At 40.5% G+C, this 20,537-nt stretch overlaps 1 protein-coding gene across 5 annotated transcripts in view; it reads left to right on the plus strand.

Annotated features, from left to right (window-relative positions):
- Positions 1-20,537, plus strand: part of MIDEAS (mitotic deacetylase associated SANT domain protein) — a 53,762-nt gene that overhangs the window by 13,068 nt on the left and 20,157 nt on the right. For 3 of the 5 annotated variants that reach the window (XM_040067149.2, XM_040067151.2, XM_040067152.2), the window contains exon 2: positions 16,066-17,752. In XM_040067149.2, the coding sequence (XP_039923083.1) occupies positions 16,301-17,752 (1,452 nt within the window). In that variant the 5' untranslated portion in view covers positions 16,066-16,300. Of the gene's footprint in view, positions 1-2,605; positions 2,745-10,961; positions 11,097-16,065; positions 17,753-20,537 lie in introns of those variants that run through there. The other 2 variants (XM_040067150.2, XM_040067153.2) reach the window with 2 other exon arrangements.

Here is a 20,537-nt window from a genome sequence, read left to right on the forward strand (position 1 = left end):
GGAGCAGCTAAATAAATACAACCCTCTGTAAGAGGAAATAGCTTTTCCAACAGAAATATGCGCAGATGGATTGTAATCGTACTGAGCCCAGTATTTGCCTGAGCAAGAGAGGAAACCTTTTAATAGAGATCTATAAATGGAAATTTGTCCTTATACCAGCTTCTTCTAGCAGCGATTGGAGGACACTGCTCCTGCCTAGTGTGAATGAGATAAGCATCTCAGGGAGTCGGAAAAACTAAACGAACTAGGGAGACACCAGCCGTGAGCTGCAAGAGCAATGTCCATTAAAATGTATTGGTGCCCAGATGCCTACAGAAGTGTCTGGGAGCAGTTCTTTTACAGCAGTGTGAGTGGGCCGGGGTAACAGAGGTCTGTGTGCCAGAGGTACTCAGTACACTTGGAGAGAGCAGGGGAGCGTAGCACTCCTGTCAGGGGGAAACCCAGTTTTGGTACCTCCAAAATGCAGAAAAATAAGATACTAAAACAAATTTCAAATTTGGAACATATTTAGTAATTACAGATGAGCGTTCTAAAATATTTTACTATCACAGAGCAAAGCACTGAGCTGAAATTATATGCAGACAGCACTTAAAGGAGTTGCTGTCAGGAAGGAATTACGATAGTAAAAAAAGTGGATCTGGTAAAAGTCCATCACAGGTTTGGGATTTTCTTTATTAATGAATGGGGAAGTTCTTTAATAAATACTTTAACAAAATACTGTCCATCACTTAATTTTCAAATTTTAGATATTTAATGAAGAGGGATTTGTTGCTGGTGGGGTTTTGCTTTAAAACAACAGCTTCAAGCTGAAAGCAAATTGGTAGATTTAAACACCAACCTGTGTTTCTTAAAATAAATTGATGGCATCTCCTGACAGACATGGTGCCAGTAATCCAGAGGAGGCCTTGGGGCCATGTGATGAAGTTGCATGCCTTAAAGAGTAAAACATGACTTTGAGTTAGTGCATATTGTAATTGTATGTCTGGATTTTTTTCTTGGGGAAAGGAAAAAAAAAAAAAGGAGGGGGGGAGGAGGGGTGTTGTTAAACTTTAGTGTGGGAGGGAAGAGGTGGTCAGTGATTGCTTTTAAACACTGAGGTTTTCCAGAATGCCTGGGAAGGACATGGTGCTGCTTTTGTGGTGCACGTTCGCTGAGGTCTGTGCGGCAGCAGATCTCTGGCAAGAGCTTGCTGTGCTGCACGGGCCAGTTTTCCACAAGCCTCAGCAAAGCTGGTCACCGCGGATTATTCCTTCCACATGTCGATTTCGTGCGTGAAGCTACTTTATGGAATTGAAGCCAAAATTCAGGACTTGGAAGGTCAATTGTTTTCCTTGCCTTTTGTGTGTCTGTGTGTGCTATTTACTTGGAGGAAGAGGGATCAGTGTTAACCATTTATAAGTATACTTATCTCCCCTCCTTTCTTCCCAGAATGATGGTGGAAAATACTCCTAGGCTAGTATAGTTTAACGGCTAAGTCAGTCTAGTAGTAGAGACTGTTCCAAGTACACAGATTATTAGAAGAGACACACAGCGCTTGGATTTTGTTACTGAAGAGTTAGTTCTCCACAAGGAACAGGAAAAAAATGTGCCCATGTTGAGCTGAGGATATTTTTACTGATGCTGCTAGGCAAGCAAAGTATATTTATTGCTATGGACTTTATTTTAAACCATTTTTTCAAAGACCACCAGAAGTGTCATTTTACCTACTTAAGGCATAAAAAGCTAAAAAAATCGGAATGTGGAAGGCAGTTTCCCTTTTTAACATTGGAGCTGCAGATATACTTATTTCAGAAGTTGACTAGAGAGCTAGTGCAATGATACTGGGAGCTGAGGAACTGACAGGTGGGCTTTTTCCAGCTGCTGCTTTTAAAAATCTGAACTTTTAAATCCAATGTCTACTGAATGCTAAGGGGAGCTTCATGTATGAAAATTTTCAAATTATTTTTAACAATTTGCAATATTTGAAACTATAAGCAGTTTTCCCAGTGATACTGAGAAAATTGGCACACAACATTCTCTCCATATATAAGAAAAAAAGTGCTAATTTCTCTTTACAATGCAAATATCTGTGCATAAAATTAAAAAAAATAAATAAGTTAACAAGCAAAATGTTTTAGAAAACCTTTTATGTCTTCAAGGAAGGGAGCTGAGAACTATAACAAAAATGATAAACAAGTTTCTTTTATTAGATGTAGCTTTTTATATGTCCAAATCTATCTTATTATTACCAGGTAAGGTATAAGTAAAATTACATTAAAGGAATTACCAGTTATAAAAAGCTACCTTTAAAGTAATAATAAAAACGGTGACACACTAAGAAGTTAATATTGTGGCTTAATTGGATGGGTAGTTCATGTCTTTTGGAACAGTTTGAACAGCCATGATGTCTTTCTGGAACTAAGTATGCTTAACTGGAAGGCATCATATTCTAGAAAATGGACAAAATCTGTTGGAAATGTAGGAGCAAGAGGAAGGCATATGGAGGGACTGATACACTTGTGGTATGAGAAGATTGTCTTTTTTCTGCTGGGTGTTTTGTCATCTCACCCTTTTCTCACTTGTTAGCTTCTGGCGTGTTGCAACAGGAATGGAAGCCAACCGTAGTGCGTGACCTCAGTCTGAAATTGAAAGTGTGAGTTCTTCAGCCCTGGGCCTCTGAAAGTGCTGCTCGGGGAGTCCCTGTCACTGCGCTGATGCTACTGTGAAGCTTTATGCCAACACCAGGGTCACAGGTCTTGCAGAAGGTGAGCTGATGACAGCAGAAGAGTGTGGAAACCTTGCTAAAGCAGAGACCCTGAGTTTGGAAATGTCTGCAGTAATACAGACTTAGCCTGCTACCTGCAGGAGCTATGTATGTGTATATGCCATTCTTTTAGCTAAACTTTTTCCTATGTGCGGATAGCAATGAGTGTGAATTTCCTTCTGCTTTTTTGTTCATTTTTGTGGCTCTGACAGTACTTTTGTGACTCTGATTTGTCAGGTTTTGTCCGCAAGGGAAACTTTTGTGCAATGGTCAAGATTTTCAGTAAGATAGAGAACCAAACCACAAATACGAGTGTTGTGAGACTTAGGAAGAGCATCGACTTAACGATTTAAAGTAGGGGAATATCATCAATTACGTGCAAATTAAGTATTTGTCCTTTCTTTTGAAGTAATTCTGTGACAACATTCCTCATGCATAGCTCTCAAGGCTTGATTCTGTTGCTGTTTTTTGTTTGTTTTTCCTTCCTGTAAATAGCTGCGATAAGTACATATATTTTTTTATGTAAAGGGGAAAATGAGGCTGCTAATTTCATCCCTACTGTTTGCATTTAAAAAACTCTGGGCCCTAATTTTTTTTTTTTTTTTTTTTTTTTTTTTTTTTTTTTTTTTTTTTGTGTGTGTGTGTGTGTGTGTGTGTGTGTGTGTGTGTGAAATCTGGCTATATTTCACAAACAATTGTGTGGTGGTTCTGACCCTCCCTTCCCCCTCTCACCCCTTCAGTGACAAAAATCTGACATTTGCTGCTGCAGGTCAAAACGGTAGCCACAGACCATGGTGCTCCCTGACTTCTGGGGCCCTCCAAAGGGGCAGTGGGAGCTGTGGCAGAGCCCATTGCACAGTCTGCTGAAAGAACCCTTGTTCTTGTAGTCCAGCTGCTGTGGTGTGTGCTGTCCCGTTAAAAATCAGCACAGGTTGCTCTGAACTTGTCCAGGTGAAACAGAACATTCAGTCAGAGGGTTCAAGGAGTGGAAGATGTGGAAGCTTGTCCCTGCACGAATGAGCTCTGAACACATGCAGTTCCAATGTGTCTGTTCCTTGAGGGCCTGAAGGCTGTTTCTTATTTGTGGCATCTCAGATGTTGCAGTTGTGGGAAAAGAACAAGAATTCTTTTCCCCTGGAGTGGTGGTTGGGAAGGTGGTTGCAAAGATGGGAAGAGACACATGTCATACATGTCATGGTATTTGCTAAAAGCACTCTTACAGGATTTTAGAGCCCCCTGTTTTAATTCTCTGATTTCAAATGGTGTTTTTATGTTTATGGTGCTCATAAGTGATGTAAACAGATGAAAGCTTGTATGGACATTAATGGACTATTAGGTATAAATAAATACCTTCCCTTTTTTCTTCATATGATTTTGTAATTGCATGCAGGAAGGAATTGGGTGAGATTTTTCAGCATTGTTATTTAATTCCTAGGCAAAATTAGTAACAGTGTCATGATTGCACCTGACTAGGTCTGCCTAGTATCCTGAATTATTCCGTGTCCCCTGGACACCACAGCCAACGCTAGTGTATGGGCACATAAGTCTCACAGATGACAACTCTAGTAAAAGCTAGTATGATATTTTTAGATCCACAATAAACATGCATTGAGTACTGTATACTTATCTTGAGTTTATTATTATGCATGGCATACAGTCTTGTGGGCAGCCTGAAATAGGGAGAAATGTTTTGGAGGAGTTTTGTGTGCACTTTGGCCAATCTTAGGATGGGATTTCAAACTGAGTAAGAAACTAAATATGATTGAAAGGGTAGGTACTAACCTAAGACTGAGTTAGATTATCTCTACTGTCATAGACCTCTTCAGGCAATTAATTTTAAAATCTCCCTCTCCCGGACTTCACTGTCTTCAATAAAAAGGGAATAATGCTTCAGTCCCTTAAAGAGACATCGGCAGAATAAGTGCATAAAGAATATACTCTTTATGCATTCTTTACTACTGTTATACTGTGATTATGAGACCATGCAACCATGTAAAATAGAAATTGCTGTAATTCAGTTTCTGTACTATTAATGCAGGAAATGAAGCCATGGACAGTAAGAGTCGTACACCTGGCTAGTGTTGTCATTTTCTTATAAAAAAGGAACTCTAACTAGCACAGATCATGCAAGTGGAGGAGCCTTTCCCCTTAGGCTGCAGTTCCAGGCAGAGCTTTTGGAGCGTGCAAAGGCAGTATAGAACACTGTGGAGTATCAGAGATCTCTACTATGACACTGGCATGTATATGTTAATGTTAGAGCCTTTAATGTCTACAGGTGAAATTTCATGTGCTGTAGAAGACTTTCTGACTTTTATACAAATTGCCTTAAAATTTACTTCGGGGTGGGGGGAGTTCTATGGCGTACTTAGAAAGTAGTGCTCTCTATAAGTTTCTGAATTTGGTGAAACAGCTCAAAATGAAGATGCTTTACCAGATATCTTGCAAATGCAGTCTGTGGACAAAACTGAGATAAAGGAAATACAGAAGAATAACATCATCTTGGCTACCTTTTTGCTTTTTAGTGCAAAACAGGCTGCTTTGTCTCTCTTTGTGTACCTGTTAGAAATACAGAATGTTGCGCGTGACACATATTGTGAAGTTGAATGAATTGGTGTTAATATATTGCCTGAACTGCAGCCAACTGTTACGTAAATGGTGACTATTCCAATAACATGATGTTTGTTTGTGGACAAGTTCCTTCAACTACTTTCCCTAGGAGAGTTTTGTCTGTGGTATAAGAAGTGGTAGAATGTTTTTCTGCCTTGGTGGATTCATAGATTTTTTCCAAATGGGGAAGGACTGTGTAACAAATGCCGGGCTGCTGAGGAGAGTTTGGATGTTCATTCTTATTGTTTGGAGATTGGTTGAAAATAGTAGTCAGACTCTGTGAGACCTAAGCTGGATTACTTGAATTAACCCACTTGAGATAAGAGAGTGCTATCTACCTGCTGTGAAAAAATCCTTTAGAATCCATTATCACAGAATCAGAATGGTTTGCTTTGGAAGGAACCTTAAAGATCATCTCATTCCACCCCCCTGGCAAGGGCTGGGACACCTTGATCTAGACCGGGTTGCTCAGAGCCCCATCCAGGCTGGCCTACAAATAGATGAGATAATGGACTGTAGAGGAGTATCAGTCTCAGAATTTCTTTGGTGTGAGACAATCAGATTAATGGAATCCATATACCTGAAGACATGATTAGTTCATTAGCCCTTCATTCCAAAGTGAAAACTATATAATGTAAGGGAATTTATTTTTACCTTCATGCTTAGTGATTTCTTTTGTAGATGGTCAAGTGTTTAGTGCAGATGATTTACCAGCTTTTCTAGTAGGTTTCTGATCCTTCAATTATGTATGTACTGGGTTTTTTTTCCCCACAATTTGCAAGGACTTATTATTACTGTTAATAGCAATTACATAGTCTGTGTCTTTAGCAAATACAGCGGTTCAAAGTGTAATGTGGGATTATTGAACCAAAATGTTATGACTTCAGTTAAAATGTATTTATATTCAGGACTCGCAGAGTAAGGTGTGCAAGTGCAGGATACTTCTTATCTGGTTAACAGTCATAGAATTCCATCTGCAGGTGGATTAATGCATAAACTTTAGTTTTTCCCATTATATTGAACTTAATCATTGTGATCTTAACTGTTTTACTAACAACTGAGCCTTTTGCTCAGTTTAAAATATCTTTGTAAGGGTTCTTAATAGAGAGCACTTTAACTCATGTTGTTATTGAATGGCTTCTTTCTAGTTATAAAGTACAGAATGAGTGGCTTGTTTGGTTTCAGGTAGGCTTGTTGAGCTCAATCTTCAGGAAAATTCTGACTTTGCTCTGAGTCCGTATGAGGCTGATGTCACTTATGCCCCTTACTGGAAGTGCTTTATAATGCTACTAAGGATACAAATAAGCCACTACAGAAATGGAAGCTCTTTGTATTTGATCCAGTATTGGTGCCAGCCATCTGCTCTTTCCTTCCTCCACTGAATCCCTGTGGCTAAAAGGAGGAGATTGGGCAGGTGTCTGTCACTTAACTGGCAGGGAACTCTGAATCCAGAGAGCTGGAGAGTGCTTTGATTTTTTAATTAAAGGTTAAGAAATCAGAGTGCTCTTTTAGCCCCTAGAATCTTAAAACCTTGGTTTTTTTCCTGTGTGATGATCCTGCTTGCCCATGTCTTTCAGTGTTCCTACTCCCAGTACTAGTGTGCATTTGCTTAGCTGCATTGTTGTAATGCCTGATAGCCCCAGTCATGGCCAAGAGCTTACTGTACTTTGTAGCAGACCAACACAGTAAAGAGACCCTTTTATAGTCAACAGTGATTGCAGGAATTCTTAAAAGACATAATTTTAGAAATTTTCACTGAAGCCCTTTCAGTCTGTTAAAGGCTGTGCTCAGTCAGTACTGTCATCTATTTCCTACAAGTGTGTGGATGTGGGCAAACCAAGGTCAGCGCTGCTTCAGCTTAGATAACTGCTGATAAACAAAGATGTTTCTGGGTCAAGTGAGATAGAGGCAGGCATGTGACAAAAGAACAACTATGTTACTGTGTGACCTTTTCCCTTCACTTTTTGTCTTACTCCCTCTTCTTTGGTTATCACTACCCTGAGTGCGTCTTGTCTGAAGTTAGACTTCTAAGCCCTTTGTGGAAGACTACCCATCTCGACTGTTAGTAGCTATTGTTAAACATAATACAGCTTTTATGACCTCAGAATACTCCATTGATATCAAAGTATTTGGTTCCAAATATTATTCTCATTTTATGAAACAATTTGAAGTGCTTGCTTAAGATACCTGTCTGTAGCGGAGCTGGAAGCTGGGGTTCTGCCTGTGCATGCAGTCTCAGCTATTGTCCAGCCAGACTTGGGTGAGTGATGATGCCTCCTTGACGGTCTTAAGAATGTCTCTGCTGAGGGCTCAGGCTGAGGTATTGAGTACATTTATATTTCTCATGAAGAACCCTCCAGGAATGGAAAGTATCACTGACTCTAAGAAACTTTCACCATTCTCTTCCCTTATTTGTAGCCCATTACCTCTTGCAAAGCCTCAAAGGAATCTATAAAACACTCAGACTTCATTGTTCCATATGCTGGATGTCTGTGCAAGCCTGGTTTTTCGCTGACATGCTGAAGAGGTTGAGATGGGAACAATTGAACCTGTAGCAGTCTTTCCTGTGGCTGCTCAGTGCATTCAGATGTGTTCTCGGGGCTAAAGTGCAGAGAGATTTGGTCTGTCTCTGGGGTGTCCATGCAATTCTGCAGCTGGTGTGTTTGAGGCAGGAAGGCATTTGGAGTGAAGGATGTGTTGTGGTCCTGTCAGGTATGTGAATGCGAGGGCAGGAAAAAGCTTTTGGCCTGCTCTTTGCCACTCTGACTTTGGAGCCTGCTGTGATTACTGCATGTTGGTCTCTTTGTTGCTAGCAACTGCCTTCCCAGTCAGATCCAAACAAAAAAGCTTAAAATAACTGTCTAAGGGCTTATTATTTGAACTGTTAACCCATTTCCAGTGGGAAAGAATTATGTTCACGTAACTTTACAAAGCCCGAAAGCAGCAACTCATACTCACTCTGTAATTACTGAGCTCATTCTGCTAAGACTGCCCAAGCCTCTTCAGTTCAGTGTTTATATCATGATAACAGATTATAATAACAAATATTCCTAACTTCAGTACAGTTTATAAACATTAACCAATATAAGAAATGCACCATGTACCTATTTTATTAAATGCTAAGCTCAGTCTGTATTGCAAAGCCATTTAAATATGGGCTTTCCTGTGTGTTTACGAGAGTCTGGGTTGTGGAGCTACCTCTCTGGCAGTGCAAGACAAAAGACTAACCTGGTGCAAATCATTAATAATTTGTTTTCATGTGATGAGGTTTGCATGAAATTTCGATTATTTTGGAAATAGCAGTCAAAGTTTTGCTTGAAAATAAATGAAGATCTTACATAGCTTTTCAGTAGCTGGGTGACACAACATTGTCAGTTCCTCTAAAAAAATCAGGTTTTGACTTTTTTTCCCCCTTTTGTTGTCTGTTTAATTGTCTGCTAAGTTTTAAAACTTTAGTCTGTCTTTTAGTAGTTTTTCTTCCTCATCCATCCTGATTTTCTTGTGGTGGAGCTGTTTGTGTAAGCCAGGTTTTGTCTGGTTTGTTTGTTATCATGATAAGACTAATCAGCACTTGATGGGCATTTTCTTTGTAGCAACTTTTTTGTTTCTTCCTCGTCCATTAGAACAAATTTTTGTGGAAAATCCTAGATGTGTTTTGAAAAGGAAGCCTCCAGTACCTGTAACCAAGTTTACAGCTTGAACTGAGGAAGACAACCGCCCAAAATTGGGTTTTTTAAAGTGTTTATCGACAGTATAAGACTTTTCATAGAACTCTTACCTGAAAACTTCCCTTTGAGGTGCATCTATGATGCTTCAGACCCTGTAATTCAAAACACCAAATTCCTTCTCTGTAACATCCTCCATACTAGGATGGATCTGTGTGTTTAGGTTGAGTGTGGAAAATCTGTGGTGATGGGGATAAATAAAACCATGGACATAAATAGTAGGTCCAAAGAGAATCAGAATGCACGCTTTGGTGAACTTGAAGACCATTGGAACAGAGATGTACCTAATTAAATAATGTTTAAAGGTTTTAATTTTCACTCTCTCACCTTTATTACCTTCTTTACCATAAATCAAAATATTTTCTTGAAGTAGAATTGGTCCTTCTTGGATTGATTGCTTTGTGAAGTGTAATTCATGTATTTCCATTTGGGTATGTAGTTTTTTCCCAGACAGTATGGTAGTTCTACATTTTATGTTATTTTGCTTGCTGTGGGTAGTTAACCTCTGGTGGTGCTGAATGTCAGGAATGGTTTAGATTGGAGCAGTACTTTGTGGTATCCAGTGGTGCAATACGAGCAACCTCATCTTGCTGGCACGTAGTCCTTCACAATATGACCCTTTTCTCACATGTTTCACCTCACAGAGCTGATGGGTTTCACTTTTGAGTCTCTGGTTAGTACAGTGGTTTAATAAAGCTTCATTAATTCCCAGCCTCTGAAAATGGGAACGTGAAAGTGGCAGCAAAGTAATTTTAAGAGTATCCTCAGGGCAGAGGCGCCCCTGTTGTCAGTAATCACTTCAGTCTTTCTCTGCTATAGAAATGGGCCAATCACATGAAAATTTGGGTAGATCATAAACGTCTGCCATGCATTCTACTTACTTAGGTGTGTTTGCTAGCCCCAGGCAGGTACCTTCAGGAAACAGTGGAAGCTGCCAAACTTCCTGGATGCTGTGCTTTCCCTTTTGTTGTCTGTCTGTGAAGCAGCTTTCCTTTCATCTCGTTGTCTTTATTACAGGCCTGCTGTAGGATTCCTTTTTTTGGGGTTTGTTTCTTTTTTGCTATGCGGTATTACACAACAAGTAAGCCTTCCCCATTTCATAGGATTTATTGATTCTAGGACTCTGATCTGATAAGCTCCCTAGATTAGTTTCAAACTTGGAGGTGTTACCAGAGATGATTGATATCTAATTACATTCTTTTGTAGTGGGCTTCTTTTAAACTGCGATGCTCAGTTGGTTTTGCTTGTTCGCTTTGGGCTTTAGGCTTTAGCTATTGCTCTTCTGTAGTGCCACACTCCTGGAAAATACACCTTTTGCTACAGAGACAGACATTCTGGATCCCGTACCATTCTGCCATACCATTTGTGATAAAATTACAGGAACATAAAACCATCATCTTTGTATTTATGTTTTTGGCTTTCTTGCATGATTCTGTGTTTTGTAGTTGCTTTGAGTTTTCCCCTGCTTTCTTCAGGACATAGATTGCTACGCTTTGCTGTATAGAATTTACAAACATGGTTTATTTGCTGTGCTGTGCTGTTATCATTCCTGTTCAAGGTGTTTGAAGGTGGTGAGTGGGAGGTTGCAAACAATCTGCAGGAATTTTGATGTAGCTAACTGTCTGGAAGAAAATGTGACAAAGTGGGTATCCGGGAGAGGCTTTGGAAGGAGGGATTGAAGCTGTTTCCATATACAGCAGGGTGAGCATAGGCTATGAGCAATAAGCTTTGCAGATCTTTCACAAACAAAAACTGACCCATGTTTTCATCCTTTTCTCTGTTCTTACTCAAGACTTGCAAACGGTGTTGGTGGTTTCACCGAGGCAGATTTCTGCTAGCTGGAACAAGTTTGTGATGCCCTGTAAGTCTCCAGTCATTTTCAAAAATGCAAACCACAAAAGCCAGAAACAAAACCTACCCTACTGAGCCTCCTCTGACCTCCTATTGCAGTGAAGGAATGAAAACTTTTTTTCCATTTCTGCACATGTGTGACTAGCACACCCAATTTCTGTCTTTTACAGGTAAATTTAATTAAACCCATGTTTTCTTTCAGATTTGATGGGGAGCTGGTAGCTAATATATTTATATATTGCTTAATTTTTGACCTTGCTTGTTGCGTGATCTTAGAAGTGAGTTACTTCCTGTTTCTCTTCCTCATTAGTAAAATATGTATTATAATTCTTTCTGTGTTTCATAAATGTGGGATTTGACCACAATAATGAGCAAATTGGAGAAGGAAGGTTTGATTGCTGTCTCAGAAGGACACGGGCTAACTTGGTGCATTTGTCTTAAATGTAAGATTGTTCTTGGAATCTGTCCATCATCATGGTTGAAAGTGATTGAGCTGCTTACAGGGGAGAACCATAATTTCAGTTGCTGGCAGCAGGAGGAGTTAGTGAGAAATGATTGTCATCACCCTAATCTGACAGATTTCCTGTAAGGAACAGTGACAGCATTGTTGCAGTTAAGGCTGAGAATGTACATTAGCTAGAACAGAGGAACACTTTATTTTACATGAGTAAAACCCTAAAAGAGAGGCATTTAAAAGCCAAGACGGTGGAATAAAAGATGGTCTACAACTGCAACTACAACTTGTTATTATTCTCAGCAATTTTGCTGAAGTTTGAGGAGAAATCAGAGTCTTTCATGAGTCATTTCTGCAGCATTCTGTCAGAGAGAAATGTTTGCAAATGATCTCAAAGGAGAATGAGGAATGTGCACAATTTAAACTTGCTTATCATGCCTGATATAGCTGATGTAGCCCATGGACTAAACAAAGCACAGGACAGCAGAGCCCTCAAAAGTGAGCTGAAGAGTAAAGTTCAAGATTACTACTGTGTGTGAGGTCATGAACTTGATATGTGAAACTGTACAAATATACATGTGCTTAGTTAAGAGAATATTTATAGAAATGGAATAATGGCGGATAATTACTAGTTATAAAGGCAACAAGTTTTAGAGAGAGATAGAGATATTTTACAACAAATGGTTAACATTGAGTGTTTTAAATTTGTTACCTAAATAAAATGATCTTTAGCTTCAGTTAAGGTTTTATAGCAGGCTCTCCAGGGTAATGATAAACTGTGGCAAGACAGTTGCACTGGGTAGGGATGTCTAAATGATTCTGCTTTGGATTGGGTAAAATCTGCTGATGGTAACACTAGGTAACAGCCTAGTGAGTGGCTCTGAGTGTCTGTGCCCTGCCCCCTTCTGATATCGCCTTTTAAAGGACTTCATTTCAGACCAGAAGCCTGGATGCAAGAGGAGACTCCTCCATAGTCCTGTTGTATACTTCAGGAAGTCCTTCAGCATTCTTTGCATAACAGTATCTCATATGGTGTTTTATATGTGTTTATGATTTTCTTTAATGCATTAGTGCAGATACACTAGAGAAGTTTTTAGCCAAGAATGGTAACTCTAACTTTCTCAGTAAGGTGCCATGAGTTACTTTCCTGATGTATTTTCCGTTCCGGAAAACACTGCATATGCGCCAATTTGGTGTATATATATCTATATCTATCTATCTGTCTAATTTCTCATTCTTTTTAGGTGTAGAAGAGAAAGCCTTGCAATATCAAAAATTCCTTAGAAATATGAAAATATTTGCAGTATTAAAGCAGGTGATGTGCAATTTGTATTCATCTGGAGGAAGTTCAGGAGAAGTTCTTGAATGTCAGAAGCTCCTGAAAGTGAAAATAACTGATGATGTTGCATGCCAAATCTTGGAGTTATTAAAACAGAATATACTGATGCTAGGTTCTGCTTTTTCTCTGTGCAGTGTAAAAGCAATGCTAAGTATGTTATCATTATATCATAACACTTCAGTATATTTGGAGGCAAGACACAGTATCTTCTGGGAATTACAGTGTTGGAACTAGCTCTGTGCTTTATTCAAAGGTAAGGAATGGTCGGTCTGGGGTGTACTGCTCCAAAGCACTTAAGCCTGGAAGCGTGTTGCCATTCTCCTGTGCTACTGCAGGCTGATTCTTGTGCTGAAATTCAAGTAAAACAAAACAAAAAACCCCAAAGCTGGTAATTGGCTAGGATGATGATTGTGTGAGCTCATTCTCCCGACCTCAGGGAGGGAAGCCTGTTTAGTCAGAGCCAGCAGTGGTCATGCAGTGCAGCTGCCAAGCATGAGCTTTCCTGAAGCATAGTCATGCTGCAACTTGAATATTTATTGCTGCAGATTAAACTGTGAACTGTTACTATTAGGATGACATAGAAGATACTTTCCTGTGGTTTTTCTATGTAGAAAGAACTTCTAAAGAGCCAATTTTGTGATATTTTCTTTTACCATCAAACACCGGATGCACCAAATCCTCCTTTATCCTGGTGATCTCTTAGAATGTAGTTATTTTTGCATCTAACTGGGGAACTGGGGTGTTCAGTAAGCATGTCTTGTTCAGAATACCTTAAATCTCTTTTCTCCCTGGTAATGTCCTTTTCACTATCCTGGGTGTTGTGCTGAATAACAACTTCAATTGTGCATATTCCCTTTCCTCATTTAGGTTATCTCTGAACTTACTCCTTTTCCTACTTTGCATCTTAATAGTTTTCTTAAATCTGTTTACCAGATTGTAACAGTTCTAAACTGGTCTGAGTTAGACCTTGTGACGCTGGTGTCTTCTTATCTGGTAATATTAAAAGCAGAACCAAAGTCCACGCAAGTGTAGGTGTGGAAAGTTGTGCTAATGCAATGCTTTCTTACTAATGTGAGTCCTCTTGCTAAAGGTCTTCTGGGTACTTTTCTGTGTGTGGTAGTTGCAAATCTCAGCCACGACTATTAAGAATAGCATCAACTGGGCTCTTTCTTTCTTTCTTTGGTTGAAAACAAGGACCTTTGAAGTTGAAAGTTGAATGCTGTCTTTTTGACAATTACTGTTGTATTTTTCTTCAAAGTATAAGAAGTTTACAGCAGAATTTCAGAAAGCTGGCAGGTTAAAACTTGATCTAGTGGTCATATCTTCTTATATACAGATAACCTGGCATTCTTTTTATCAGAATGATGTGACTGATCAATACAAAAGCGTCAGTAGAAGGAAAATGTTGCCTAGTTTGGAAAGAAAAATAGCTTGTGATGATTTCACAAAGTAAGACTGTCAGAAACCACTCTTAGTAGTATTACCTCAGGTGTTGAGGCTTAGCTGTTATCTCTGATACGTTTGCAGTGCTGCAGAAAGTGAGGAGAGAAGATAGAAAGCATTGAAGCTTCCGAGAGGCACATAGCAGCTTATCCACCTCTATATTTTTGCTACCAGAGATTCAGTTTCCTGCTGTAACTTGTTTTTTCCTCTCCTAGTGAAGTTTTGAAGTAGGAAAAACTTATTTCATGAAATCTTCGTTTGTGTACTAGTTGCAGTTTAGAGAGAATTTTCCATCTCATGTGTCCATAATTTCTCCCGGAGTTATTTTCGTCCTGTTGTGATAGTCTTGGAAAATGAACTGAGGCGTTGTGCTTAGCAGAGGGAGGAATGCCCTGGCTCCATGATGCAGGGTGGCAGAGGTCCATGGTTTGTAGCCAGGGTGAAGGGGAGGCAGTGTGGGGGAACAGCTATGTAACAGCCTGAGGAAGTGAGTCACTTCACTCTGAAACACAGTCCCGTGGTTCCAGTAGCGCTGAAGCCAAGCTTGGCCTCTGAGGTGGAAGTTGCGTAAGTTAATTAAAACTCTGTCCTTTCCTCCTCGTCATGTTCCCAACCCCACCTCAGAATTAAAACCTGCACTCTACCCATATACATCTGAGGAAGCTCAGGTTACAGGACTTCAGTGTGCTATGTAATTTTGGCTTATTATTTTTCATTTTAGAAAGAGGGATAAATAGATTGCTGATTTCATTGGAGGGGATGTGTGTGTTAGTCTTACCTGCTCCACTCAAGAGAAACTTGATTATATAACAGAAGGGATGTAATAAGAATAGGTCTTTAATAATTTGTTGTTATTTTCCTGCAATATATTGGCAGTGGGATTTAAAGTGGAACAGAATGCACACCAGAAAGAGTAGGAATAGGGATTTACACTAGAATGTTATAGTGGTAATCTGAGAATATAACTAAATTTAAAACTAAACATCTAAAAAGGTTTTAGGTATCCAACTAGAAATACTAGTGTATGTGTTCACACATTAGAGCTTAATCCTGCAAGCTAGCCCTCTTAGAGTTTGTGGATTGCTTTTCTTCATGGCAGAAGAGGGTAGAAGGGTAGAATTGTCATAGAGTGCCTGTTCTGGAAAGGCTTTCTCCTATTACCTTTGTAGGTTTGCGCTAACAGATATTTGCTGATGTCTGTGAGCAGCTGTTAGAGCAGCAGCTGCCTGAATTACCTTTCAGTGAGTGTGATCTGAGCAGGAGCAGTTTCTTTCAGCTGTTGAAGAAAATATCTGAGAGAGCAACAGATTGAGCAGGGCCTGGCCCCAGGGCTTGGATGCTGGGTAGACAGTTCTTGACTGGAAAGCATCTGTAATCATTGGTGGTGTGTATATGACTGATGGGGTGTTGCCTGACCCTTTTCCTTCAGAATACTGAAGTGAGCATCTTGCTGCATGTTTGACTGCAGCCTTCATGTACGCGTGTCTCTTTTAAAAGTCTTTTGGAAATGTGGCCTTTTGGCAAGCCGTGAGGGGTTTTTGTTTTGTGGTTTCGAGTTGAGATTAAAACCAGATTATTCTGGCTACAGGAAGATGTGGAAGTAGTTGGCCAGGTCAGAGGTGATTTAGGAGTAAAACTTTCAGGATCAACCTAAGTGATGAGTCAGAATTCTGTGTGCAATAGGGAGTTGCATCATGCAAGTGCAAGTGTGGTATCTATTTTGTAAAACGAAGTGGTTTTGTTTTGCGTTCTTCTAGCAGGTCAGAGCTGTTGTTTCTTCCATCTATTATCCTGGTTTTCATTTCCATGGGAAATGGGAGAGACACAGTGTTGCTTATCACATGAGCATTTGCAGGCCAGTTATGGCTGTTGATGATTCATTGCAGTTGCTTCTCTGTTTCAGGACCTGTAACTAAGTGGACCCTACTGACCTCTGAACCACAAAGTATAAGAGTGAAAAGAAGTGGGAGAAGCGCACAAAGAAAAAGGAAGTGAATGCACTTTCATCTGGACTTCTTTCCTGCCCATTATTACTAAAGCTGAATGAAAAAGAAAGACTGCTGTGCCTTTCTTCCCCCAACCTCAGGGATGGGTGGATTATAAATACTGTGTGTGTGGCTGGGAGAATAGACTGAACCATGAATCTCCAGGCTCAGCAAAAGTCTTCAAGCAAACGGACTGGGAAACGAGTTGCCTATTTTAATGAGCAGGACATAGCTGTGCCATCAAAAGAACCACAGCAGCAGCTTAAGGAAGGACAGTACTATGGTCATGGAGGGAATATACCAGTCTCCCAAGCTGTGGAGATTTCTCATCCAGGAGGATTAACCAGTGCGCCCAACAACGTTGCTTTGATGAACTCTGTTTACAATCAAGACAGGGGAGAATCAGTGATGATGCCCCAGTCAGTAACAGCTGTCAAATGGCAGAATTCACTAATGGGAAACCGGTTGCCAGAGAGGGGTGACAGCCACTGGCAGTCTCCAGCTTCAATGTGGAACCACAGCATGGTTTTTGGGGGCAACCCAAAAGGACCCCACTCCAATGCTGGTGCCCCAAGCTTCTATGGCCACCCAGAAGCCCTTAAAAGAAATCAAGAGAAAGGAGTGTTTGTGTCACAGCTGGATTTATATGGAGATGCTGTCCAGCAGATGATGTCCCAGAAGGCTCAGCTGGAGCAGCAAGCCCTGGTTAGACAACAAGCTCAAATGAATTCTTTTCATCAAATGCAGAAACAGCAGCAGCAGAATCAAACTCTACCGTTGCAGCCTTTCCAACTTGCGTTTGGTCACCAAGGCCAAAAGCAAGGTCTTCCTGAGTTGTTGCATGTCTTTCAAGAAGCCCCAACTTCTTCCAGTTCAGCATTTAGTGCACAACAAAAACAGCAAGCTCTTCCCCAGCTACAACTCTTTGAAAATTTCTATCCACAGCAGCAGCAACAGGCTGCCACACAAGCCTTCAGTCTGCAGCAAACAAGTTCTATAACACAGCCTCATGTGGCAGCTGCAGCACCCCAGCATCACATGATGCCACACCAGTTTCAGCAAGCAGAGAGGAACCAGGAGCTATTCAAGGCATTAACAGAGCAGAACCAACAGACTGTGCTACCTCAGACCCAGATTCCCTTTCCAAGAAGGTCACGGAGACTCTCCAAAGAAGGTGGCCTGCTGACATCTGCAGGAGAAGTGTTGAGTTCTAAGCAGGCAGAAGAACAACCTGGCAATTTATTTCTGCATCACTGGCAAACACATCAGCAAGAGGTCCCATTACAGCAGCCACCTGAGTCACTGGCCCCCAGTAAAAGTAGCTATTTGCACCCCAGAAGGTTGGATCTGGGGCAGAAGGATGTCTTGGTCAATAGTGAGCAGTACCAGATGGAAGCAGACAGACAAGCTGCAGCCCAGAACGGTAGAGATGAGGAGAAACAGGCAGCAGCACCTGAAGAAAACTCTCAGAGAACTAATGATTTTCAGAGTGTCAGAGGTGGTGTAATCCAGAGTACCCGACGGAGGCGACGTGTTTCTCAAGAAGCCAATTTGCTGACTTTGGCCCAAAAGGCTGTTGAGTTGGCTTCTCTTCAGAATGTAAAGGTAAGGTATAGAACCTAACCAATATAGCATGTTTTAGACTACAAAATAGGGGTGAAAGGAAAGGAAGTTATATACATAGGCAGGATAGGATGCTATCTTGAAGTGTGCAACAAGGGCAGCTCTGGTGTGGAGGCGTGTAAGCTCAGCTACTGTAATTCATGGATGTGGGAGGACAGAGACATAGTGTAGTGAAACCACTAAGGGACAGTTTTCACCAACACCAAACGTTATTCTAGCCCATGACGTGAAAATACAGTTTTCAGCTTAGATCTCAGGGTGATCAGGAATTTTGAGAGGCAAGTATAAGCAGTTTACCTGGGTTTTTTTACCAATTTAACATTCTCTTTTGTTTCTGTGAAAAACAGAAGCACTTAGGCTTACCTGCCAGTTTTTCAGTTTCGGCAGTTGAAGTGTTTCTAAAATGTGCTATCTAAAAATTACATAATGCAATTTACATGTTCAATATTTCACAAGTATTAAAAGTCTAAGAAAGCTTCACTTACATGAAGAACCTATACAAGGCGTGACAAAGGCCTGTCTCATGCAGCATCCTGTTTCTAGGGATGACCTGAGGGCTGTAGAATGACTTGTCTGCCTGAAGGCCTCCTACAGGACTTAATGGGGAAGAAATTTAGTGCTGACTGATTTGGTAGTTCGCTACTCCTAATCTTTTGATATCCCATGGGTCTGAACTGCACAGTATATATTCCATATGGCAAGATGACAGAGTTCAAAATTAAGTAGCCTGTTGGGAGACAAGTGATGGGATTTTTGGAGTTGAGTGGAGGTTTTTGGAGGGATTGGTTTTGAACGTTTTCTTAGAGTTGTGGTTTGACTAATCTTTTATTGAGTGCTTCTTAAGAGGCACACTTTTCCTTAGTAGTTTTTGTTGCCAAAGGCTGATGAAATACACGTTACATGAACTACTTTTACTTACAGTTTTGATGCCTGAGTTGCTATCCAGTCAGACAACAAAGGGAAGGATATTATATTCCTTGTTTTGTTCTCATCATCTTTTTTATCCTGGTCTGTCTGTCACTGTTTTTTTCCTATCTCTTCCTTAGAAGATTGTGCTGTTTGAGTGAAAGAACTAAACTAATAAAGGAGCTGAATATCCATAGCTACTCCATCCCTTGGACAGCAGAAAGCAAACAGTGACTTGGTTGATGCTGTCTTCAACCCTCTTTGCTCGAACTCCAATTGAACCAGCAGATTTGATAAAGAACTGGGAGTGCATAGTAGCACGGTGTGTTTGCTCATACTTTGCCAGCCACTGTGTGATTATATTGCAGAAGGTTTGCAATTCACATTGCACTTGGATCACTAACAGAGTGTCAAGAAGAAGCAAATAGAGCATTTAGGAAAAGGCGCTGAGAGATGAAGGGAGAAATTGGCCGTTTGAAGGCACGTCTGCTGGCAGTCTGATTCATAATGTAATGACCAGAGAAGTGTTTTGACAGATGCTCTTTTGTTCTTAGCAGTTATGCAAGCATAATGGCACTAGCAGAAGAGCTCTTTATGTTAAGATTTCTTCAGGCTTTCAGGATGGGGTTTTGAAAGATGATAAAATTCTTACCAGAGGTCTGATGGATTTTACATCTTTAAGGTGTTGGATATTGTGTACAGGAGAAAAAGAAAATCTGTTTGCTGAATGACAGTGGTCTGCTTCTCTTATGAGTGTCCTTCTGTTAAAAACCACCTAGAAGCCTTCTCTGCATAGGTTATCTGAAAAGCGTGTAGAAGGCCATAGAGTTAAATTATTGATTAAAGAAGATAACATTCATAATTTGAACCAATTGTTTGAACATCCCAGTCAAGGTATGTGTACGTTGTGCAAAAATAATCTGGACAGTAATATCTGTCTACGTGCAGTGTCACAACTGATGCTTTGCTCCAGAGCTGCCTGTGGCTGCCTTTTTTTTCAGGTGATGCAAGCGTATTACTGCCTGCAGGCTGCAGTAAATCCTCAACTCTTAGTTTAATGGTTTCAGTGTGACTTGTTGTCTTCTAAAAGTACAGGATACTTTTCTCAAATCTGAATGGTTGTCTTAAAGGGTGTCTGAATTTAAATATTCCTTTTTGGATGGAAGACAGGTTTTGGTTACCTAGCTGCTTTCCCCTGGCACAGGGCAGGGCACCAGCTGCTACAAACAAAATGGAAGAAAAAAAAAAAGAAGTTTTGCTTGCAGAATTGTAGTTCTGGGCTCGCCTCCTTCATGGACAAGCTTTGGTTTGACTGCAGGCAGAAGCTGCCTCTCCTTGATGCAGATGATGCAGAATGATGGCAGAAGGCGCTTTGTGGGGAGGCGTTTTTAAAAGGCCTTTTAAAAGGTTTGGTTTCTTGTCAGATCACAGATGTGGCCTTGCAACAGTTCTTCCAGCTGCTGCAGTTGGGTATTTCTGTGAATTCTAAGTTTTTTAGAAGCAGCATGAGGGATAGACAGTATTGGAATGTCTGATGGGTTTCTGTGGATTTCCTGGAGGACTCAGGATGACTCGTTCATACCTCAGTGTTTATGCAAGAGTCCAAATGAAAGTGCCACATGTTGCACTTCTGAAGTTATCCAGCAGCCCTCCTGCCCCAAATTCTGCAACAGGGAAGTCTGAGGTAGAAGATCCCTTAGCAGGTTGTACAAATGAAGGTCCATCCCCTAGTAAGAGACTCCTTTCTGCTTACCTCTGAGAATAATCAAACAACTGAGAAACTATTTAGTGATCTGAAGCAAAAGGGTTAATTCCAAGATTAGTCATGTCCCGCTTAGTAAACGTGAGGTATGTGTGAACT

Source organism: Hirundo rustica, chromosome 6 (assembly GCF_015227805.2).
Source record: "Hirundo rustica isolate bHirRus1 chromosome 6, bHirRus1.pri.v3, whole genome shotgun sequence".
Classification (NCBI taxonomy): Eukaryota; Metazoa; Chordata; class Aves; order Passeriformes; family Hirundinidae; genus Hirundo; species Hirundo rustica.